The sequence below is a fragment of the Nothobranchius furzeri genome, chromosome 14 (genome assembly GCF_043380555.1).
Source record: "Nothobranchius furzeri strain GRZ-AD chromosome 14, NfurGRZ-RIMD1, whole genome shotgun sequence".
NCBI lineage: Eukaryota > Metazoa > Chordata > Actinopteri > Cyprinodontiformes > Nothobranchiidae > Nothobranchius > Nothobranchius furzeri.
Window position 1 is genome coordinate 15,347,663 of NC_091754.1, and position 24,142 is coordinate 15,371,804.

The 24,142-nt window shown below is 41.9% G+C and overlaps 2 protein-coding genes and 1 long non-coding RNA gene across 7 annotated transcripts; 1 reads left to right on the forward strand and 2 right to left on the reverse strand.

The window, feature by feature from the left end:
- Positions 1-543: 543 nt before the first annotated feature.
- On the reverse strand, positions 544-2,463 carry LOC107390161 (uncharacterized). The gene is made up of 2 exons (XR_001573500.2): positions 2,324-2,463; positions 544-2,176 (listed from the first exon to the last, which is right to left on the reverse strand). It is a non-coding gene; the product is annotated as an uncharacterized lncRNA (long non-coding RNA).
- Positions 2,464-2,524: 61 nt separating this feature from the next.
- On the forward strand, positions 2,525-8,745 carry LOC107390160 (indian hedgehog B protein). Its single transcript, XM_015966725.3, has 4 exons — positions 2,525-2,830; positions 3,562-3,719; positions 3,912-4,015; positions 5,478-8,745. Exons 1-4 carry the CDS (start codon positions 2,525-2,527, stop codon positions 6,188-6,190), a joined length of 1,281 nt encoding a protein of 426 aa, XP_015822211.1. The 3' UTR covers positions 6,191-8,745.
- LOC107390159 (myc box-dependent-interacting protein 1) lies at positions 7,843-23,046 on the reverse strand. 5 transcript variants are annotated; one of them, XM_054747047.2, is made up of 20 exons: positions 22,748-23,046; positions 21,950-22,030; positions 21,805-21,859; positions 21,636-21,730; positions 20,969-21,064; positions 20,660-20,770; positions 20,483-20,575; positions 19,357-19,442; positions 19,189-19,264; positions 18,750-18,805; positions 18,214-18,258; positions 16,538-16,604; positions 16,248-16,370; positions 15,775-15,858; positions 13,897-13,917; positions 11,466-11,855; positions 10,877-10,966; positions 10,621-10,734; positions 10,430-10,531; positions 7,843-10,353 (listed from the first exon to the last, which is right to left on the reverse strand). In XM_054747047.2, exons 1-20 carry the CDS (start codon positions 22,832-22,834, stop codon positions 10,252-10,254), a joined length of 1,974 nt encoding a protein of 657 aa, XP_054603022.1. In that variant the 5' UTR covers positions 22,835-23,046; the 3' UTR covers positions 7,843-10,251. The 5 variants fall into 5 exon arrangements, with proteins under 5 accessions (XP_054603022.1, XP_015822207.1, XP_015822208.1 ...); XM_015966721.3 differs by having other exon boundaries at positions 16,538-16,607; positions 22,748-23,045; XM_015966722.3 differs by lacking the exon at positions 15,775-15,858 and having other exon boundaries at positions 16,538-16,607; positions 22,748-23,045.
- Between the last annotated feature and the right edge of the window lie 1,096 nt (positions 23,047-24,142).

Below are 24,142 nucleotides of genomic sequence, written 5' to 3' on the forward strand. Positions count from 1 at the left end.
AATGGCCAGATTTATTGTGGTTCTTTCCTCCTGAAAGAAGGATTTGAAGTTCGCTGAACTTACAGCCTTTCCCCTCTGTTTTTCTCTGTGTCTGGTTCAACAACATCACTTTTGTGAAGTACATTTGTAGTTCTGGACTTATTTTCACACAAAATCTAAAATAAAGGTCCCCCCGTTTGAAAATAAGCACTTTCTTGGAATCAAAACGTGTCTTTAAAATTCACGGACATCATATAGTCTATGGCACATGTAAGCAGAATTTAAAAAATAGCATTTTTAGCATCACTGACCTGCATTCATTTTTTTGTTCTTCCAGGGACCCACAGCCCGGAAGTAGATGGGCGTGACTCGGGCTCCCTAATCTGCCCACCCAGAATATATTGTCCTTGTTTTATCGGTCTCGTCATCTGATCCTCTTTTCCTGACTCCTATTTTTGACAGATATTTTCTCTTCCTGGTGTTTGTTTTTGATTTTCCTTTCGGGGAGTTTTAGTACTCATCACAACATCTTATGATGGAGTGCTAAAAGTGACGGGACACTAGCCAAATTGATGCCATTTTTATTTGATCAGAAAATTCCACCAATTGTCAATAAATGTTATTTACAAGAGGCTGATAATCCTAAACGACTTTTTGTTAAATCCATCAAATTCAAGGACAGTCGGGGGAATCATGGGAGATTTATGCTAAGTTCAAAGTGTTCGATTTAACAATTGAGATAAGCCGCGTTGATTGCTGAGATGATGATGGGCAGATTATGTAACCTTTGGACAGAAACTGGCTTCTTACGGAGTGAACTAACACGAAAGTGACACTGATCTTGAAATTAACCGCCAAGTTAGCTCTAAACAAGCCAAACAAATCGTGTATTTGCCCTCATAAACCCTATCTATTGAAAAAACACCAGATGTCTGTGGCGCATCTCCAAATGTTTACATACATGCTGTTAATTTTATTTATTATAAAAGCAAAGAGACGATCCCTGTTTGCGATCCTGCAAGGCTTTACCGACCTCATCTTTAGGGTCTCTGTGACAAAACTCCACTCCTTCTGACTTGTTTGTGTGTTTCGGAGCAGGAAAGTTTCAATAAATTTACCCAAGTGTCCGGAGGTGTTCTATTTCGGCTGCAGAGTCAACATGGCTACGGATGGCTGTTTGCTGTTTGGGAATCCTTCTCTTTAGCTTTCTCTGTTCCACTGAGATACATGAAAAGCAGCAATGAAGCAAAAAATACCTGATGGTGTTTGCGCTCGCAAATAATAAATGGAAAAAGCTCAGGTCTGCACAGTTCAATTCATTCAAAAGGGGGTAGCCCTGCTGAACAGTGGTGAGACCACCGATTTTCTGCCGGCAAATATTTGAAGAGCTAATTTGGAGGGGCTGAGTTTACTGGTGTGTGTGTGTGTGTGTGTGTGTGTGTGTGTGTGTGTGTGTGTGTGTGTGTGTGTGTGTGTGTGTGTGTGTGTGTGTGTGTGTGTGTGTGTGTGTGTGTGTGTGTGTGTGTGCGTGCGTGCGTGCGTGCGTGCGTGCGTGCGTGCGTGCGTGTGTGCGTGCGTGCGTGCGTGCGTGTGTGTGTGTGTGTGTTACAGTTACTTGCAGCCATTTCCCTGCTTAGGGGTTTATTTTATGAAGAATATGTGTTATAAAACTCTTCATATGTGTCTGCTGTGAGTCAGTGGACAGTTGGGTGTCTCGTCAATCACCCAACAGTTACCTCTTGATCTAATTTGATACTGGAATGCAGCTGGGAGGAAATACTGGGACATTGATTGGTTTAATTGATTCGGATTGTCTGCTACTTACAACCCAAACAAAGAAAATAAACTCTTGATCAGCGTGTCAAGGGCACAGAAAGACCGATGGGAGTTGTGCTCCGGTCTCCGTGCTCTCCTGTCAGTCAGCAGCAGAGTGCGGACCGACCTCTCCGGCGCACCCTGTACCCAGGAGAGGGGATAATGGAAGGTGGCAGAGTGCAGGGACTTAGGGAGAAAGGGAGAGGAGGAGGAGGAGGAAGAGGAGGAGGAGGGCTGGCAGGGTGCGGTCTGAAGTTGCAAGAGATCGTTTTGGATCACTCAATTCCCTTCAATTCAGCTGGAAAGCTGCAGCCTGTTGCATGTGGAGGACGCAGTCCAGGGAGGGCATCAAGCAGGGAGCAACGGAGAGGCTGATGGGACACTGTAACGCACAAGAAGGAGGCAGAGAAACCACAACATTTGGATATCAGTGACCGCTCTCCCTCTCCCTCTCTCTAACTCTCACACCCACCACATCGACTTTGAACCTGTTTGTTTAAATACACGGATTTACAGCCTGAGCACTTACTGTTGAAGGCGGCGGGAGCGGAGTTTTCCAACTTAGAAACTTTCTAGTTTCCCTGATGGTGCGGAGTGGAGACGGGGAGCTGGTCTTTTATCCGAACCGTTCGGACGCGCTGTCGCAACTGTCACGGACAATGGAAACTGAATCTGGGAGGTTCTGAAGTCATCTCTCTCCCCCGGGAGAGTCCTCCCTCCCCCCGGGGCGATGCAGATCTCCCTGCTACTTCTCCCAGCCTCTCTGTGTGCCTTGGTCCTTCTCCTGGCACCTGCCTCGGAGGGCTGCGGTCCGGGGAGGGGATACGGCAAGAGGCGGCCCCCGAAGAAGCTCATCCCGCTTGCCTACAAGCAGTTCAGCCCCAACGTGGCCGAGAAGACGCTGGGAGCCAGCGGGCGACCGGAGGGCAAAATCACGCGTAACTCCGAGCGCTTCAAAGAACTCACACCGAATTACAACACTGACATCATCTTTAAAGATGAGGAGGACACGGGCGCCGACAGGCTCATGACGCAAGTAAGACACGCAAAACCTGACGCGTCGCTTCTGTTTGGTTTTGCGTAAAAAAAGATAAACTTTTTAGATCAGCGGTGCTCATTAAGAGGATCAAATTACACCGAGCTGCATGAAGTGAGTCGCTGTTGCCTCCAATTCTTCTGCTGACTGTTTGCTGTCAGTTAAATGTTAAACCAAAGTGATTGATTTCATTAACCCTTGCTTCGCCACCAGCACGTTTCTACCTGACGCTCCTGCTGCCGCCTTCTCACCTGAACCCAATCATTGTCTCATTTTCTGTTTGATCAGTCACGTGTAGCGCGGAAACCCACCCTCTCCTGGATGAATACATTAAATCCCATCCAAAAACATTCCTAGCACGTTTTTACGCAACCATGTTTTTCGTATCTTTACGCACGACTTGTCCTTACCTTATGAGTTTGAACAAGTTGAAATAAATGCATTTTAACAAATATCTTGACTTTAAGCCTCATTTACGTATCTGAGGGTGTGGAGTCACATCAAAGAAACACAATCTCAGCTTTGTGTACTTTGGCCATTCACCTGAGACAGCTTATATTTAGTGTGTTTTGTAATGTGTTACCTGTTGCTCATGAAGTTATTTCTTGGTTTTCCTTCCAATTCTTTAAAAATCCACCAAGCTTTACACTTTCAGCTCTCTAACTCTGCACCCTTTTAGGAGACGCTTTCTCCATCTGTCAGTGACACCCTCTGTTTTCTGCCTCTCTCAGCGCTGTAAGGACAAGTTAAACTCTCTGGCCATCTCCGTGATGAACATGTGGCCAGGTGTGAAGCTGAGGGTGACTGAGGGCTGGGACGAAGACGGTCACCATTCAGAGGACTCGCTGCACTACGAGGGCCGTGCTGTCGACATCACCACCTCAGACAGGTAGCTTCGTGATGAACGAGCACGAGTTTAATCTGTGTACACAACTTATCAGTGATGGGGTGAGACGGGAAGTAAAGGAAAGCAAACAGGGCACGGATGTGCTTCCAAATCGTTGTTGAAAGGACATTTCCAGGGACTCCTGTTAATTACAACAAACAATCACTGAAAACAAAAACGTTTCCTTACTTGCAGGGACAGAAATAAGTACGCCATGTTGGCCCGTTTGGCTGTGGAAGCCGGGTTTGACTGGGTCTACTATCAGTCCAAAGCCCACATCCACTGCAGCGTGAAGTCAGGTAAGAAATGGCTCAAGCTGCTTATTTTTGTGTCTTTCGTTGCCTAAAATGATGCTAAACCCTGTGAGGTGAGTCGCTTCCTAATTCAGCTCCCACTCGGTGAATTTCTTTGACCTTCATGTATTCATCAGCCTTTGAATACATGTTTCTTATGCTGCACTTTCTGCACTGTAACTGCCACCCATCTGACTAAATCTGTTTGTTGAATCTGAAATTAACATCTACATTTCTTTGTTCATAGCCATTGCTGCTCTTGCTTCTGTAACTTTGAATTGCCTTTCTATTAGAACTGTGTTATGCAAATGAAGCTGCCTTGTCATGCCTTTTGGGAGCCAATCTGTGCTCACCTGTGCTCTCATAAAGTCACCAGTCAGGGGGAGTAAAGCACATTTTGTTCAAACAAATGTACTCTTTCAGATTATTGAATCTAAAGCGAGGCATTGGCTTCTTAGCAGTTAGAAAAAGCATTTTCTAACTTTAAGACACCACCAGAAAAACTATACTAGAAGAAAATAAGCCACGGCGCTCTGCCTCCATCTAACCTAACTTTGGTGAAACTTTGGGAATCCGTCTGGTACCACCAGTTATTTGATGCCAGACGCCATTGTGGTAGCGTACCGAGGTTAGTAGGCTATGAGATGATTAACTCTCCCTTTGTTTTTGCTGTTTCCTGCAGCAGGTTTCTCTCAGATCTCTTATCTGAATCTTATCATAGCCCTCCTTTTCTGCAGCTCTCAAGCTGAAAGACACACACACCTTGGGCAAATATTTGGCTGCCTTAGCACGGACTCAAGACAAGGCTCTCTGACCAAGACACATTTAAACCACTTTATTCGTTTTATATCAAACTGATTTGAGTTTACAAGCATGGCTGCAGGATCTCTCAACGAGAATGCGCCCAACATTAGATCTAAACCCCTGCTGTAGAATCTTGAACCAGGTCTGAGTCTGTGTACTCTCCTCCCTCCCTGACCCCAGGCCGTGCTTTGACTGTGGCGATGCAATCAGCTGGTTATCCATTAGCTCTCGCTGCATCTTAAAGGGCCAACCAGTTCAGCTGTGGAATTTTGTGGCAGCTTTGACTGTAAAAAGGAACCGCGGTAGCCTAAAAAAACAGGAGAAAATGCTTTACTTGAAAATTTGCCACATTTACCGTATTTACTTTACTGCGGAGTAATTAAAATCAGTGCGTGCTACAGAAAAGCAAAGGAAAAAAAAGAAGAGAAGATATAGTTAAAACTCGAGTCATGTTCTTTTCATTCTTTATGTTAACAATCCACCGCTGGTCTACTGAGATAAAATAGTTCTTTGGTCAGTGTCAAAGTCTCACCTGTTTTATAGATTACTCAGTGACCTGGAACAACACGCAGGTGCAGTTTGAAGGCCAAACGCTGCTGTGCTGTTGCTTCACTCAGCTGCAGAAACATGCAGCAATAAAACGTTTCTTCTTTTCCTTCTGCAGAACACTCTGTTGCAGCAAAAACCGGCGGCTGCTTCCCTGGCGATGCTCAGGTAACCGTTGAAGGTGGTGGTACCAAACTGATGCGTGAGCTCCTCCCTGGTGATCGGGTCTTGGCGTCGTCATCGGCAGAGGGCCACGCCCAGCTTCTCTACAGTCCGGTTTTGTCCTTTCTGGACCACCAGCCCAACATCACAAAGACCTTCTACATTATTGGGACAAATGCAGGACTCAGTATCAGCCTCACAGCGGCTCACCTGATCTTCATCTCAGACTGTGCTGGTGGACCGAACAAGTGGAACGAAAGCGCTGGTTTTGGTTCCACGTCGCAGGGCCACGGAGGAGGTCCAAGGACAGTTTTTGCCAGTGACGTTCGGCCAGGACAGTGTGTGTTTACATCGACTGGCAAAGCAAACTGGCACACAAGACTCTCAGTAGTGACCTTTGTGAAGGAGAAGAGGAGTACAGGGTTGTACGCTCCACTTACCCAGCATGGGTCCATACTGGTGAACGGCGTGCTGGTATCCTGCTATGCCGCTGTGGACAGCCACCAGTTGTCTCACTGGGCCTTGGCCCCTTTGAGACTCTTCTACAGATTGTTTGGGCCTCCACGTGCACAAAACCCCGGGCTGCATTGGTACCCTTGGATTCTACAAAGTCTGGGGCAAGTGCTGCTGAACTCTGAACACTTCCACCCCTTGGGTATTGAACAATGACAGAAACAGAGGCCAAAAACAAAAAAGGACTTTCCATTTCCTGCTTCAGGGGCAAAATAATTAGGAGCACAAGTCACTCTCCCACTGGAGGGGGCTGAGGGAGCACCGAAGATCAACCAATATACTAAAGCCAATGTGTTTCAATGCTAAATCGTACGTCATCGCTGTACTTTAGCTAAATGTTTTCATGTAGAAGACTACGAGATTAAAATGTCAGATTTAGAGGCAATGCGGTGAGTTTGTCAGGGATCACAAAACAATTAAGACTCAAAACAAAAGCAGGTTTATAAAGTAAAGCAGTCAGATTGCTTCATTCTTGGTTTAGATATAACATTTATACTTTGATTAAAACTGATTTTCATGTATTTTTAGGCCAAAGAGAGAAAGAAACATCCAAAAGGGACTAAAACAAGAAGCTAAAAAGGTATTGATCAATGTAAGATGTGCATAGGTATTTATTCACTTGTGTAATCTTAGACGGTTGAGGAATCGCTCATGTTTCTTTTCAGTGCAGTGAAGCAATGCATCGATTCTGCATTTGAGTTATCAAGCACCTGCTGGAAAACACGTGCTTTCAAAATTCCTTCGATCTGTTTTACGTTTTTCCAACAACTTGATTGTCTTTAGCTAATTTCAACATTTCATTCACGTTTTTATCAGATGTTTTATTTTAAAACGTTTGAACTGATTAGACTTAATGGTTTGAGGTTGTCTGTTTTCAGGTCAGTAAAAAGACTCAGGCTTTATCCAACTACTGTATTAAGAATATTTTGTGCATCCAAATAATGGCAGACATTATTATTTCTTTTTAATAGAAATATTTTATTTGGTTTCTCCCTTTTGGATTGTTTTAAATGCCTAAAGATCCACAGGGAAGATGTAAATTTTATTATTAATGCTAAAACAACAAAAAACTGCTTTATGTTGTAATGCTGTACAGGAATAGATAATAACAATCTATGAGTTTTATTTTCCAACTGCTCCTGGCTGTGGTTGAATTTTTTTTAATGATCATCAGTAATCATCTGGAAACTGCCGGGCATTCTTCTGTATGACTGCTCAGAGATTTTGTTGAATATGTACATTAAACTCTTTAGTGGAGAAACTATTTAAAGATCTATTTTCAGAAAATGCTTTAAATATATAAATTTTATTATTATTTTTTGTCTGTTTATGAAATTTGTATTTGGCACAAAGTTTTGGCTTGCGAACAAAACTCTGTGTGCTTTTGTAACAGAAATAAATCCATAATATGATAATGAATCACGTTTGTAATATTTAAGAAACTATTTATGTAATAAAGTCAGTTTTAGAAACAACACATGTTCTTGTGCATCATTTAAGTTGAACGGGACCAATAATCTGACGTTTCTATCAAAACAGATTAAATCCTGCAGATTGTGGTTTATGGGTGTTTTTCTTTTTTGTTTTGTTTGTTTTGTTTCAGCACCATGGACAGCGGTGCCATGTGACGGTCCCTTTTCTTCATCCTAAAGACTCCAAGGAGGTTTGTTTTTTCTAGAATTCATGTTTAGCCGTGAAGCACAGCGCCCCCTGCTGGAACCTCCCCACAGCATTTAAAAATCTAATAAAAAGAGGATTTTTTTCCCCCCTCAAAAATCTAAATTCAAAGCAGACTAGAAGAAGAAAAGTTGGTTCTCTTTAATCTTTATTATTGTTGGGGGTTTGTCTTATCTCATATCTCACCATTAGGAGACTGATCCATAAAGCAGGATATATATGAACCAGACACAGGTAAAACACTCCGATATATACACAAAACCTGAAAATAAAATATGTTAATGATTGACTTAACAAAATGTGCAGGGGTTCATTCTCCTTATCTTCCCTTTTAAGCATAAATAAACAAATAAATGCATACCCACAGTGGCTAAAACACTGAAAACCATTAAAAAAATTCAGTGCACCTGAGTCTGGTTGCATTAATATAATCTCTATGAGTCCTGCCTCCCTTTAAACAACTCTGCTCGGACCACGATACCTAGCAACATTTAGAGGCACGGCAGATGGAAAACCAATAATTATAATAAAGATAAATTTAGAAAAAAAAAATATTTAAATAAATAACACAATGCCCATACCTTCCCTCTTACCAAAAGTAGCGTTAAAAAAGTAATAAAAAATAAACACTTCTTTTTTTGCAACTGCCTCAAATCTGAACCAAGTATCACCGTCTGAAATCTCAGGCTGTCCACACGACGACACGCGGGAAAGTCAGCATGCTCACAGAAACTCACATACAGATATGGATGTCGTATAGAATATGTATCTGTCATCACAGCTTGGAAAAATTACACGTATACACAACAAATACACTATAACACCTGCAACCATAATACCAGCCAGTGGAAATAAATATCTCTGTATGTTCAAGTTATTCAGACCACCGCGCCCACTACTCCCAACCGGCGGCGGCACCATCCAGCAACGACAGCCCACAGATAAAGATTTGTGTTTCCTCAAACAACTCATAAAACCACACACACACACACACACACACACACACACAGAGTTTCTCTCACGCTTATTAAACATTAATAACATAAGGAGCGTCGTGAACTTCTTCAGAGTTCACGTCTGAATGAACAACCGGGTTAATATTTGCAACTACACTGAGAGCAATAAACCTTACAGAGGTACAAAATACTCCATAACATCCTCGGTTGGCAATTATGTCGGCATGGTTACATTAGGCTGTAATCATTGCTCGGCAGCATACAAAAATAAAAGTAGTTGCTCTGATGCATATTGTTAAACATTTGAGTCCAACTGTTTTCGGCACATTTTGTTTAATATGAACGCGGCTGGCTCAGTTGTTATGTATTTGATTATTGTTAGGGTGTTAGTTATTACACAACAGCAGCAGCAGCTTCCCGGTGATGCTGGCTAGCTTTACAGCGAGCCTGAGGGAGAAACGACAATCCAACACAACTCCAAACTACTCAGGGACTAACATAGAAACAACTCAGTAAATATCTTCTAATATTTGTCGTTGCTTTTTTATACTCTTGACGGATTTTGATTTAGTCGCCCAGTTAACTGCCCTTTCGAGGATCATACGACGTGTGCCACTACAGAATTGACACTAAAACAACAACCAAAGACCCATTTCTCACGAGTAAACTGTTGGAGGAGGAGTGACGGGTGGGCTCATGTGTCCTGAAGGCAGTGTGTGAGGTGTGGGGTCACTAATCTACAAACTCCAGCACTAATCAGACAAAAAGCTGGAGTGCATATTTTTAGTTTAGTAAAAGAATGCTTTTTTTTTTTTTTGCTATTTCAATATGAGGTTGCAGATGAGGGCATGGTTGTACATTTTCAGTGCTTTACTCAGCTGAATGAATGTTTTTGCTTAATAGTTTTACTCTTAAGGTTAAAAACAATCAGTGCACTTTATTTCACTTAATTGATTTTATGTTTCAGGACTTGATAGAAAGTTAGTTGGTCCCTACAAGGTCATGAAATGCACCACATACGCCAAGCTGTTAACTGTTTAGCAAAGCCTACATCAAAATGCACAAGCATTTTGAATCCTGAAACAATAAAAAAAATCTGGCGTCATTGAAAGAAAATGTACTTTTTTGTTATTCTACTGCGACTGTCTGTGTGTGAAGACGTTAGCATCAATTTAAGTTTTTTTTATGCTGCTCTTCAACAAAAATAGTTCAACAAATCTCATTGTTGATGATGAAGCCTGACAAAGAGACCAGCAGAGGGTGATTTGAGCTGTAGCCATTGCATAGGTAAACTCTCTGCACGTCATACTCTTCATGACCAGAGCCGTCAACGAATCAACTATGAAGCAACACACCTGTGAAATGGCTACATCTGTCATTAAGAAATGTTAGAAGACAACACATAAAAAATGTCAAGATCCACAGTGTGGCAGACCTCAGAAATGCATGATTTCACTCAGGGCTGTGACAGCTCTGCTTATATGGCCAAAGTCCTCGTAAAGATACAGCATCGGGGTAGAGGAAGGGGGAGGTGATACAGGCGAGAGAGAGAAAAACAAAAGAAAAGGAAGATTTTCTTCTCTTTCACAGCCTCTGAGTGAAGTTTTCAGGAAATACTCCTTTAGTGGCGTTCTCTTTGTTTTGCTGCCAGTCGTTCTGCTGGATTCCCATCAGCCAGCCGTCATCCTGATATGATAAAACGTGTTAGCGTAGCCGCAACATTACAGCACACACTGTTACTGCACCTGTTTTTGTTTGGTACCTGTTCATCAGGGTTCTCAAAGGTGATCACAAGCACCACGTCGCCGGCCTTCATTTCCAGTTCATCCGTGTCGTTGGCGGCATAGTCATGCATCACTTGGACCTTTTGCACATAAATTATGAGATCTTAACTGCCGTATACATTATATTTTTGCACAGAAAATGTATGTTTTGCTTCTATTCTTGTTTTACTTTAAACAAAAAGCTGGGAGGCATTTCATCAGTTTTTGTTTCTTCTTCTGCTGCTGCTTCTGCTTCTGCTTCTGCTGCTGCTGGTGCTTCTGCTGCAGGTGCAGGTTCAGGTGTCTGTTGGTTGAACAGAAGGAGACATTTTCTTGCTCACCAGGGAGAATTTAAAGCATAAATTTACTGACAAATGTGTCATTATTTATTTGATGCTCAGCAAAAAGTCATTTTTCTTAATTCTGCTATTTCTTTCCCCATTTACCTCCTCTGTCACTGCTGCTGCTGCTTCCTCTTCTTCTTCTTCTGCTGCTGCTGCTGGTGGTGGTGGTTCTGCAGCTGATGGAGAATCTCCCTGAAACCAGAAAAGCAAACATTCACCAAAGAGATAAAACGGCAACAATCGCAGTGCACTAAGAATGGTGACCAAAGAATGAAAAACATCAAAAACACAGAATACAACAGGCGATAGCACAAGCTCATAAAGCCTAAGCATTGTTGTTTACAGTAAGACAGGTACATTGGTTAGATTGGCAGCTGTGGTATAGCATGGTGTGTTCATAATAATTAGCAGTGATGATGACAAAATGTGCAATCAAGATGCATATTTCACTTTTCTATCTTTTGAATTTGTTGCCAGCTTTCCCTCTTTACCACATTTGATGCATCCAAGATTCTGGTCCAGATGCATCCTAAATCTTTCCATGTCGACATTCCACCACATTTTCACTTCCATTAAAAACACAACATGTTAATCTTTTTTTTTTCTGCACAAGAGCACATGCTCAAATCTCCGTCTCAGTGTTGATGCATCCGGCATTTTCATCCAGATGCATCTCTCTGTCCTTGGTTACCTGACCCTCTTTATTATCCGACTCAGAAGCAGTTGGGGTGGTGGTTTCCTCCTCAGTTGAATCAGCTGGAGCCTCATCATCAGGTGTTTCATCAGCAGGAGGCTCCTCTTGGCCTGCATGCTCTGTATCATCATCACAGCCCTCTTGGGGTTCAGCATCTGGCTCATGATGAGCCAGGTGGCTCCCATCATCCCCCCACTCCTCCTGGTCTGCAGTTACAGAGTCGTAGTGAGCTGGTGGGGTTCCACCATCCCCCCAGCTCTCTGTAGCAGCCGCTATGGGGTCGTAGCGGATAGGCTGAGTACCATCGTCCCCCCAGGCTTCTGCTGCAGCCGCAACAGGATCATAGTGCCTCTGGGGGGTTTCTTCCCTGGCACCACTGTCCTCATGCTGAAGGGCAAGGGTCAGGTTTCAAGCAGTCAGAAAATATTAAATATCTCATCCTAAAGATATTGTAAGAATTTTAAAAAAATCTAAATGAAAAACTGAAAACCAAAGGGAAGCAAGGTGGGGGATAAGGGAAACGATGACAGGCTGAATGTTGGAGGGCCTGGTGGGATTGTACGGCCAGTAAAACAACAATGAGCTTCAGATTGCAGTCAAATATTCACAGCAGAGAAGGTAGTTACATTTAATACAACCCTGTTCACAGAAAAAATGTGATGCAAATCTCAAAGTGTTCAGGTTGTATTTGACCTCAGCAACGTAATTCAAGGAGGGGCACAGACGGACATTATTTAGACCGACGAGCAACATCTGAGCTTCAGTAAAGAAAAATGAACTACTACTGTAGCTATTTCAGTGATGTAACAGGAGTGGCTGGAGAGTGCAGATTAAAAGATTAGTCATGCATTTGTAAAAATATATATATATTACAGTTCAGATGAACCTGCACGTCCGTAAAGGCACGGATGAAGTTATGGGATTTGTAGATTTTGGAGCAATGTTTGTTCGACACCTGATATTTATTTATATAAATGTACACAAGCTCTAGATTTAGTGGGCATTAACATTTATGGATTTTGCATGCAAAGCAACAAGATGCATCAGGAAGAATACTTTCCTTTTTTTTCCCAGTGAGAACAGAGTGATATTTTACATTTGGAACTTTAACGTTTGTGATCAAAGGCAGTAATAAATGTTCTTGTTGCAACTTTTCTTTAAAGCGTTGCTGAAACCAAATAAAATCTATGTTTTTAATGAAAATATGCTAACTTTGCAACTTTCTTTGAAACATGGCTGTATATCAGAGCGGCAAGCAAGGAAATCAGTCATTCTAACTTGGTTAAGAAAACTTTAAATAACTGATATTTAATGAGGTTAATACTTACATATGTAGGATCTAAATATGACTTAGTTATTGGGTAGTTTTGTCAAGTTCAATAAGCAATAATGCATTACATACAGTAAGACTGTTATTCTACATAGAATAAAGCAAATGAAGCGGTTAACATGTTAAGACCCAGGAACATGAATGTAGAGTATTAACCTTTACACAAATGGATCAGATAAAAGCAAAAATACAAAATAAAATATGAAAAGGTAGTTCTAACAAGCAGAAACAGGGAAAAAAAATAATTAAAAACCAGGAAAAATCTTCTCAATAATGTTGTGGTTTACAATCCCACGGCCATACTCAGATCAAAAGAATGTTTGTAAGATTTAAAGCGTCAATCCTTTAGATTTGAACCAAAATCTTCTGGACACTGAAACACATTTCTCTCACAGGGTTAGGGATGAACAAGGAGAAAGGTTAAAGGTCGGAAGAGAGCAACTTTGTGAAGTTGCCCATGAGTTTTTGTTTGTTTACAAGGAGAGAAAGCATCGCAGCCAACATGAGCAACTTCACTCAACTGTTAGAAACAAAACCCACCAGCGTGTGTCACGTGTGACCGTGAAGTTCACACGTGCAAGTGACGTGTTTTTGTGAGCATCACATATGAGCACACAACAGTGTGAAAGGAGAAAGTGAGGCGGTTAATTCAGTTACAATTTGCTTCAAATCAAAGGAATGTAAACTTTTGTAAAACCTGCGTCTAAACAGATTAGTGAGGCGGTCAGACAGCATTTTTGCTCGTCCTCTGCCCTCAAATGATAAAAATTTGAATTTGAAACTGAATTGACTCAAGCCGAATCCCAAGTTCCATTTGTGTTGCGCAACAATATCTTCAGTGTTGTGTTAGCACACCAAGCACTGTAGACAACGACGGCAAACAAACAGATGTGGGACAAACGCGCGAAGGAAAAGCGTGTTCATCAAAAACAGCAGCACCATAATGAGCGGAGGGGTCATGCGATGCATCTGTGAGAGGACAACGTTAATGCATCTGCAATTAGTGCAAACGCAAAACTACAAATGCTAATAATGATAAGCATGATGCAAATTGTAGAATTGCTTTTAGACAGTTCAACACGACGGTGGAATACTTACCCAAGAGTCCCAGTTTGCAGCCTGTGGGACATAAAAGAAGTGAAAGAATTAGATTATAGGCAAAATTCTTGCTTTTGAGATCAAAAGGATGCGTTGAATGCAAACATCGGCCCAATCTCAATACTCGCACTGCACCCTGCGGTCTTCAGCAAAGTGCACTCGGAGAAAGTGCACAGTAGGGTTCGAGTGCGTAGCACACAAGTGTGCAAATAATTGCCGGATTGAGACAGGGAGCATTACGCCATCGATCGCAAAACACTCCGGGATGCTGGTCGCTCTGAAACTGTTTCAAAAACCTTTATTAGCAACTTTCAAACAAACAACAAATCAATTATCTGAAATAAATTTAACTTCATTGCTGCTTTGGCTAAAAAATTCAGAGCATCAAATAATTGTCCTAAAATTAACTAATTTTATTAGAAAATACATATTTTCAGAAAAGGAAATTGAGCCATTTCTCCCACAGCAATGGCTTGTGGGTAATACCCTTGCTTGAGGACCGCATCGCTGTGGACTTGGGCAGATTAAGGGTGCAATGGAGACGTGGTCAACTTCCGCAACTGAGGATCGGGATGCACCCCTGGCCAGGAACGCGCAGTTAAAGGGCACGAGGGTGCAAGTGCGAGTATTGAGATTGGGCCCACATGCTCTGAAACTGCAAGCTCAAAGCAATCGATCTACGAATTATTCAACCTTTTGCAACTCAAACCAGAAAGTCCTGACCTAACTGACTCATTTCTCCCCCTAGGCTTTTGACTACGAAGTTAAAACAATAATTGACCCACAAAGAAATGCATTCACAACGCGGTGTCTAATAATGGTCTATCAAAAGATTAACAATCCTTTTAACTTCTGTCTGTCGGTCACACAGTTCATGCTAGTTGTGTATTTTTAAGCAACACCACCACTGACGGATACAGCATCATTTTCCTGTTAATATTTTCTTCAGGGGTCCAAAGTTTTCCCATCTTATCAGCAAAAAAGTTTTTTTTCTTCAGCTAAAATGCAGAATATCAGGCTAAATGCAAATAAAACTTTAAAAAACTTGTGACATTTTTACAATCTGAGAAAACAAAAGGGGGAGTGGGTCTATTTATGAAATATTTTGATAAATATAAGTATCTTTATAGAAGTAGTGGTAACCTCTAGGTCAGGGCTGTTCAATTTTGGGCCTGAAGGGCTAGTATCCAGGATGTTTGGGTTTTAACCCTGCTTCAACACACCTGATTTCAATCAGCAGGTGATTGCCAGACTTCTGCAGAGCCTGATGAGCTGCTGCACAGGTGATTCAACCACTGAATCTAGTGTGTAGGAGCAGAGAAACCATTAAAGCGCGCTGGATATTGGCCCTCGAGGCACGGAATTGAATAGCCCTGCTCTTGGTCATTCATCTGCATTTTTAGGGTTGGGGTTGTAGGTTTTGTCCAGACCTGAAGAGAAAGAACTAAGAGCAGAGAAGGGATACAGTCTGAAGTTCATGCTATCTACAGTAGGTAGCTTGTGGTGCTGAAGCAAGAGAAAAGTGTCGCTAGAAGCAGGGTTTCTACAGGTCCTCATGCCACCATCCACCTCAGGTTCGGGATAAAGAAGCAGCACAGGCAACACCTCAAACAATGCCAACCTTTACATGAGATTGTATGTCTTATCCAGACTATTTAAGCTTATGTCAGTCTATTTAAAGTCAAGCAATGGCCCCATTAGCTGCAGATTATAAAAAAAAAATGCATTCAATTGTTTTCCTGACAAGCTGGCTCAGGTCTTTAAAACTTAAACATCATGACATGAACTTGGACTCTGTCTGGATGGGACACAAAATCTTTTATAAAGTTTGACTCGTCCTAGACTACGATAGCTGTGTTCATGCCAGGAATCGTCCACCTGAGTGACTGCAGGGACTTTGGTTGCTGTACTGAAAGGGTCCAGGTCCATGTCCAGCAGGCTGCTTGCTGCAGGACTGTCAAACTGACAATAGGAACAGGGGAGCTGATTGGCTAATGGTTTCAATAGCAGGAGCAGCAAACAGGATAGTAAAGTGGGGTGAGGCGAAGAAAAAGGTAGAGTAGAGTAGAGTAGAGTAGGGAAATGTAGAGTAGAGTAGAGTAGAGTGCCTTCTTAGGGTTCTACAACCCCCCAAGACACTTCACAACCCAATCAGTCATTCACCCATTCACACACACACACACACACACACACACACACACACACACACACACACATTCACACAGTACAGTAGAATAGGGTAGAGTATGGTAGAACATTGGTTGTAGAAGGCCAGTGGAAAAGGATCTGACCTGAAAAGGGAAAAATTAAAGGGTTGTCTGAGAGTTTATCACCAGCAGCTGCTCACTGACCTCTGTGGGGGAGGTGACGCTGATGTCAGGAGCTGCTGCAGCGTCAAACAGGTTGATGATGTTCTCTGTTTTTAACTCCTTAGACGGGGTCACCTTAGGCGGAGGAGGCACTGCTGGTCTTAACTGAAATTCACGGAAGGGAACAATAAGATCAAAATGATTTGCTATGACCCAAATCGCTATCATTTCATTTTGTCCTGTCTACCGGTACATTATAAATGTAGACTAAACATGGCAATGGTTTGTGTGGAAAGACATCTGAAATATAACTTCTGTGAGAAAGAATCCACCTTCGATGGAGATTTGGGGATCGGAGGTGGTCCTCCTGGTCTGAGAGAGTGGTTAGAAGCATCTTTGCTGCTAAATGAATGAAGCATAAACATAGAGAGCGACAGAGATGTTTAAAATCATCAGAAGAGGTTAAGGAGCATCTTGAAGAAGAAAAAAATACAGAAAATAGCTCCAGGGCATGCGCTACAAGGGTCCAAGCAGAAACTGTTATTGCAAAAGCTGTCATGCGAGAGAAGTGGGTAGGTCCATCCACCCATTTCCTACCATGCAAGCAGGCTGTGCCTTCAGCAGATCCTTTGGTGAGTAAAGTGAGATGCATCGACGGACAAAGAACATGTTCTACAGCTGATCAAAACAAACTCTGTGCTTCAGGCGGCTGAAGAGTCGAGCAGTTACCTGCACGCCGTAGCTGGAGCAGGCGAGTTTAGTACATTATGCAACATTTTAGCCAGTTGCAGCATTAAAGCAACACTAAAGAGTTTTTCACATTTTAAACTATTGCTTTCAAACTGCTTTCAGTGATTTTTGAGCCACAAACTCGAGCAACTTTCCATTGTACAGCACTCTGTAGCCCTCTGCTGACCGGAAACTGCACCTAATGGTTTAGTGGTTCAGGTAGGAATATAGTGGGAGATCTCACCTTTACGGCAGTAGCTGTTTACTGTGCTGGTAGCTCATATAAAGGCTAGCAGTTAGCTTGTTTTAATTTGCCGAACCTCTAAAAAAAAAGCACAAGATGAAAGGTAAGAGAGAAATTACTTTAGAGATGAAGCAAATAGCTAAACACAGAGTGAACGTCGGCTCAGTCAGCATTTGTTTTAAGAAGCTAAAGGAAGCTACAAAATCACGACTGATGGTGACCTGGCATTGTTACTACTGGACTTGTAAGTAATTATTTTCGTCCGATAGTGTGTATGGCTTTGACTTTGGTTGGCTCATGTTAGCATTAGCTTGTTGTAAGCCCTTAGTCTAGTGAACTAGACCAAATTCTTGCTTTGCAAAGTTTGGTCTAGGCATGCTCCAGTGGAACCTCCGCAGCTCCTACCAGGACTCTGGCTGGCCAATCACAGCTCTCTAGAGGGGTTTCAAACACATAAAGAGCTGTGATTGGTCCATAATTATGGGCCAATCATAATGCTCTATCTGCTTAGTGAACAAATCACAGAGCTTTATCCGCTTTGTGGGCCAATCAGGGCACTCTATATGCCTGGTGGGTGGGATGATGCAACAGAGTGAAACAAGAGTATGTCACATTCATTGTCCAGTAGCATGCGGAGATCATTTGAAAGACAACGGTAGAACTCGCCCCACAACCGAGAGCCGTCAATGGAGCATGGCCAGACTAAATAATACATTTATTTAGTCTGGCTTGCCAGGCTAGTAAGCCCTAGCTACTGCATCAAGGTTGTTTACTACGGCTGTAATTCCACTTTAAACCAGTAGGAGGGAGAAATGTGGGACTTATTAAGGGTTGCTTTAATGAGCGACGTGCAGGTCTGCTCTACTCTGCAGCATCAGAGCACTCCAACTGTCTGAAATCATCTGGACAACAAAACACGGATTCCTATGATAACCTGAGTTTGTAGACTGAGAGATGACAGCTGGACACACAGGTCTATTTGGACAAACAGAAAAATGTTGCATCACCATGGTTACCACAAATGTTGTCAGTTACCTCCTGTTCGCTCCTGATGATGAGTCGTCCTGCCCATCTGTCTTTCTGAAATGGGAGGTTCACGAGTGGCTGCAGGTTAATGCTTTATATTTGATTATTTATTTCTGATTTTCATTGATTTTAATATTTGTGCAGGAAAACGATGACACTTCACAGTTAGGACGGCAGTTGATTTTGCATTAAACAACTGTTACACATTAAAATAAATATGTAATTTTGATGTTTTTTTCTTTATAACATTGTTATACGTTGTGTTGAACACAAATGTGCATTACTCTTTACATTTAAGCAACTCGGTTTAGAGGAACCAGTTGACGTAACTTCGACATTTTCTTTCTAGCATGTATTTTACAGACTACTGTATCTTCACTGAACTAAACTAAAAGCAAAATTAATAAAATTTTAAAAGATTTTTTTTTAAAATATGGAGCTTTTTTAGTAAAAATGTACCTTTTTCATCATTATTGCTCTATTATTATTATTATTACATTTGTACGACCATATGAGGAACTCTAAACAGCTGAAAACCCACTAACCTGTTTGGGTCTGACTTCTCCAGGTTCACAAGGACGTCATACAAATCCTGATCCAACTGCAGACGTTAAAAGAAAGAGTCAGATGTTACACTTCTTTGATTTTTTTAGTCAGCAAATCTCTTCACATCATTTTGCTCTACATCATTATTATCTGGTCATTACATGGTTTTCTCCCTCCTGCTCTGTGTTCCTGTCAATGTTCAGCCAAGCGTGACAACCTCCCTGCATCTCATCCATATTAATGCAAAGATTAAAATTGCTTATCAGACTATTACAAAATGATAATACATGGATAATTAATTTATCTGCAAATGTCTGCCCTGCAGCACTCCTACTGTCCTACTTTGTCAACATTTTCCATCACCTGCCACCCGATACACCGCGTCAGTAACTCAATCCTGTAGAGCAGCTGCGCTGGAGGTCTGTGGAAGAGTCTTACCCGACTAATTTCCTTGTGAAACTTCTCCTCGAAACCCGCCAAACTCTGGAAGGTGCTGACGTAGAATCCAACTCGACTAAAGCGAGCACAGAAGAGAAATATGTATAAATGCATTCCCGAACTGACTTTTGTATTACCGATGCATTTTATGGTTGTGATGACACACACCTGTTCCAGAGAGAAGGTAACTCCTCTTGCAAGTCAAGATTAATCTCTTCAAACACCTTCTGGGCTCTTTCTAATTCCTCCTCAGCCTGAAATAGAAACAAATTGGTGCATTTAAAATTTAAATCCCCAATTTTATGCTTTCAGAGTCAAAGTAATGTCTGTGATCGGACTCCATCTGGGATGTTAAGAAGGAAAAATAAGGAGAGCAAGAATGAAGGGGGTTTAAATTTTGTTCTGGCTTAATGATAATGGGTTATGAGATGGCTGACAAATATTGACGACAAAAATCCAACACAGCTTTTGAACCGTGTTCCCAACTCTACCGCAGCGTGCTAAAACAGCTTCAAGAGTGGTGAAAGAAGGAGCTTGTGACAACAGATACAAGGTTCTGGAAGTGTTATTTGAGAGGGAGCGTTGGATGCATAAACATAAACATAAACATAAACATGTTGCAAACATCTAACTGCTCGCTGTGTGACTTTTAAATTTACGAATGTGTCTTTTTTATTTAGAGTATTTATCTGTTTGCTCTGTATTTTTGCTTAATGTTTTGTGTAACTTTTTTCATTTCGAATTCCAAAATAACAAAAACCAGACAAACAATGGAAAAAAATACAATAATAACAATAACAACAACAACAACAACAATAATAATAATAATAATAGTCGGGTCGCGGGGCAGTATCCTAAGCAGGGAGGCCCAGACTTCCCTCTCCCCATCCACTTGGGCCAGCTCCTCTGGGGGAATCCCAAGGTGTTCCCTGGCCAGCTGAGAGACACAGTCCCTCCAAAGTGTCCTGGGTCTTCTTTTAAATCTCCTGGTTGGACATGCTCGGAAAACCTCACCAGGGAGGCGTTCAGAAGGCATCGTAACTTGATACCCGAGCCACCTCAACCGGCTCCTCTCAGTGTGGAGGAGCAGCGGGTCCGCTCCGAGCCCCTCCCGGATGACCGAGCTTCTCACCTTGTCGCCAAGGGAGAGAGAGCCAAGCCACCCTGTGGAGAAAACTCATTTTGGCGCTTATGTCTGCAATCTTATTTTTCCGGTCACTACCAATACTACTACTACTAATAATAAGAAAATTCATCATCAGCAACAGCAGGTGGTATGATGCCTAGAAGGTACCTGGCTCTTGGATAGACTGGTCTGGGCTAGATTGTGTGCAGACAAGATCCCCTGAGCCCACCCTGGAGTGGCTCGTTCCAACAAAGTGGAAGGCTGAAAGAGAGTGAGCAAATATCCCTGTGAGCACTTAGTAATGCTTGTAAATGTTAGCAAACATAAATATTCTTTGTTTCCTACCTTGGTAATTTTAATGCCCCCGTCTTTTTTCTTGGTCTTGTGTGTAGCAGCATAGTTATGCCTGGCACTGTCATAATCCACCAGCTTCCTGTCCCTCTTAGCAATACGAGCCTGAAAAAAGGAAACCATTGTTACACATTCATTTGCATTTCATATTTTCTCATGTTTTTTGTATTTTATTTGGCGTTTAAATAACATGCAGGGTAACTGAAGTAAGCACGGTGCATTGTGGATAAATAAAACGATGTATAAGTAACATTTGATAGCCAAGGTGCTGTTAATTCTCGAGGTCACGAGTGTCCAATTCACCTTGATATCAGGGAACTGTCCCAGGTAGGTATCCATGGAGATCAGAGCATGATCCACCAACTTCTGGTGATAATCAGTCCAAAGCACGTCACAGTCCTGCAGCATGGATGGACACACATAATCATATATGATCACGCCAGATTTATTCTAGGCCTGTTTCCAGAGTTTCAAACAGAAGGAGAAGCAAAACGTCGGAATTACTAAACTGGAACCAAACTGGCGCTGGAATTACAAAATGATCAGTGTTCACTCGTTCACTCCCCGTCTCTCTCAGCATACGATAAACACCCTAATCTCACTAATTTCTGTCATAATTTCTCTCTCTTATTGGAAAAGACTTGATGCAGTGAAGTCACTGATGTAACTATTTGGCACCATGTTAACAAAACACAATTGACTGGAAACTGAATGAGCAGCTGGTGGCCAAAAATAACGCCGGCAGAGGCAGAATGTTTCAATCCTGTGACCTTCGAACCGCCGACGCTCACGCACAAGTTCATGCAACCATTGTCTGCTAGAATCTATAGCAGCCGTGGTGTTCTGCACACACCTAATCCACAAATGTTGGTTTAGTCCTCTAACGGAAAGCTAGTTCCCCTTCACTCTTTTGCACACAATCATCATCTCTGTGTGCTTTAAGGGCATCGAGAAAAAAAGGCTTTCTGACCTCCAAAACAGAGTCCACTTCGTTTTTGCCATGCCAGTCTTGATCGTACATGTCTCCCAGACATGCCTGCAGATTCTTAGAGGACTCGTGCATGGCTGCAGTAAAAAAAAAAAAAACATCACGTTAGCAGAAGCATCCATAAGTGATGTTTTAATATTGTGTGTGTTACCTTTAACTGCCTCCAGATATGCCCTCAGGTCTCTCTGGAGTTTGGAGCCTTCAGCCTAGAGGTGGAATATAATATAGACATAAACCCTGACAGCCACAGAGCATCCAGTGTTGTTACTAAACTGTTGGTCTGATATTTTACTTACATATTGTTTGTTGAAGTTGATAACCCACTCCTCAAAGGCGGCATCTTTGGTCTCGTCTGCTTTTCCGAGCTTCTGTAGAACCTGTCGACCAACGAAAATGTTGATTTAAGTATTTCAGTTTCCTATTTGGTGTTTAAATGCTTTATTGGAGCGTTAAAATGCTGAATGTTATTGAACTGTAATTTACCAATCAGAGCCAAAATGTCATCCAGGTAAAGTAATACCTTCATTAAATGAATTGATTACTCAGAACAAAAAAAAACGTGCTGCATCAGATAGATAGGTATTACAGAAATGTTTTATGGAATGCATATATTGCATCTAATCTGACTCTTTTTCTGGTTTGACAAACAGCGCCCCCTCGCAACTATTTGGTGCAAAGTGCATGTGCTTGGAAGCAAAGGCCTCCTGCAACTTATGCAGCAACCAGCTGTTTAGTACTGTAATGGCGCGCGAGGAGCAAGGAAAGATTTAGTCACAAAAGCGCTCTCTCTGATCTGTTTATGTTAGAAAATGCCCAAAAATTGCAGAAATGGCAGGTTAAATCACAAGAAGGCCTGTGCGTCATGTGCCCGCCCGCAGCGTCTCCGCTGTGAGACAGTATCCAAAGACGAGATGCATCCCGAGTAGACATCTCCAAACACAACATCCCTGTTCTTTTTATGGTGTCGTGACGCGACAATGCGCCTCAGCGAAGGATGCGGTAGCGCAACTCCGATGCGCACAAAGGCCCGAAGCGTCATTCCCCACCACCCCCTCTTTTCTCACATGAACAGAAAAACAGAGGACACATCATACCTTTTCCTGAGCCCTGGTTAGCTTCTTCTGAACGTTGCTGGCCACTTTCCCAGCCGTCAGCCCCTTCCCCAAATTCAGCTCAGCCATCTTGTCGCGTGGATCTGTCTTTGGATGCAGGAGGGAAGGAAGGTGATCGCTACGGAGAGCGCTGAGGCAAATGCATCAATGTCCGGTGGAGGAAAGGATGAGGATCAGTGCAGCTGTGGGTTGTTGTCGTGTAAGTGTATGAGGGTGCGTGGAGGTTGTAAGCGATTCTGTATAATGCTGGGCTGCTGTACGCGTGTGCGCGTGCCTGACAGAGGAGGAGGATGCTGCTGAGAGATGATCTTAAAGGCACAGATGCGCTCACTGAAAAAAAACCACGACTGCGAATCTGTCCCAGAAATTATGGCAATCTGGGAAAGTCATGGGTCAGGAGTCACTACTTCATTAATGATAATAAGAATACTAATATTCAGCTTCAAGTCACGTCTTATTTTAAATGTTCTTTTAGAAAAAAAATCTTTATAGGCTCATTTTCTTACACTGGTCAGCGTGTGCTTGTTTATTTTACAACTTCCACTTTTAATCTTTCACCTGTTTATGAATGTTTATAATTTTATGACTATTTTTTCATGTTAATCTAATTTTGTTTTGAGATCATTATGATTTTATGACTTTGTTTTATTTTGTTTTGTTCTATGTGAATCACTTTGTGATTCTATGTCTGTGCTACATAAATAAAATTTACTTACTTACTTATGTAACAGGATAAAAAGCTGGTTTCAGGGAACAGCGGCTCTGCAGCAAAATCATCCAGAAACAAATGCAGGAAAACATGGTAAAACATCAAGACAAATTCTGAAAGGGGAAATTTTAGAAATTGTCTTTAAAATGTGAATCAAAAACGATCTAATTCCATAAGAGGCTGAAGAAATTTCACCCAAAAAGGGAAAAATCTGCTAAAATGCCGCAATTATTTGTAAATTATTTCCCTGTTTAGAACACACCGGGAACTTTTTATACTGTGAAAACTTTCAAGACTTTTAAGGTTTAAATCGGTGGACGATAAATGTTTATAAATTTTCTGTGCATGTATTTTTTATTTCATTTATATGAATGTTGTGCCCTCGTTCTATATATTCATTTTGCTATAAAAGCTGTGTAGCACACACATTTCTTATTCTTGGGATGATAAAGGTTCATTCTATTCTATTCTATTCTATTCTATTCTATTCTATTCTATTCTATTCCATCGTGTTTGAATTCCAAACAAGATTATGAACGTAATTACCATCCAGTAGGGGGCGCAATCAGCACATCCACATTCAAATTGTAGGGTTCAAGAAAGCTAAATATTATCCAAAATAGCTATGACTTGACAACGACCCTGCAGAATACACACACACACACACA

Bases quoted from the DNA above. Each gene is read 5' to 3' on its own strand.
- LOC107390160 (XM_015966725.3), top strand. From the start codon at position 2,525: ATGCAGATCTCCCTGCTACTTCTCCCAGCCTCTCTGTGTGCCTTGGTC. The intron at 2,831-3,561 runs GTAAGACACGCA...TGCCTCTCTCAG, and splicing joins CCGACAGGCTCATGACGCAA to CGCTGTAAGGACAAGTTAAA. The intron at 3,720-3,911 runs GTAGCTTCGTGA...CCTTACTTGCAG, and splicing joins GACATCACCACCTCAGACAG to GGACAGAAATAAGTACGCCA.
- LOC107390159 (XM_015966721.3), bottom strand. From the start codon at position 22,834: ATGGCTGAGCTGAATTTGGGGAAGGGGCTGACGGCTGGGAAAGTGGCC. The intron at 18,806-19,188 runs GTAAGACTCTTC...TAACGTCTGCAG, and splicing joins TTCACAAGGAAATTAGTCGG to TTGGATCAGGATTTGTATGA. The intron at 16,371-16,537 runs GTGGATTCTTTC...CGTGAATTTCAG, and splicing joins TCCCCAAATCTCCATCGAAG to TTAAGACCAGCAGTGCCTCC.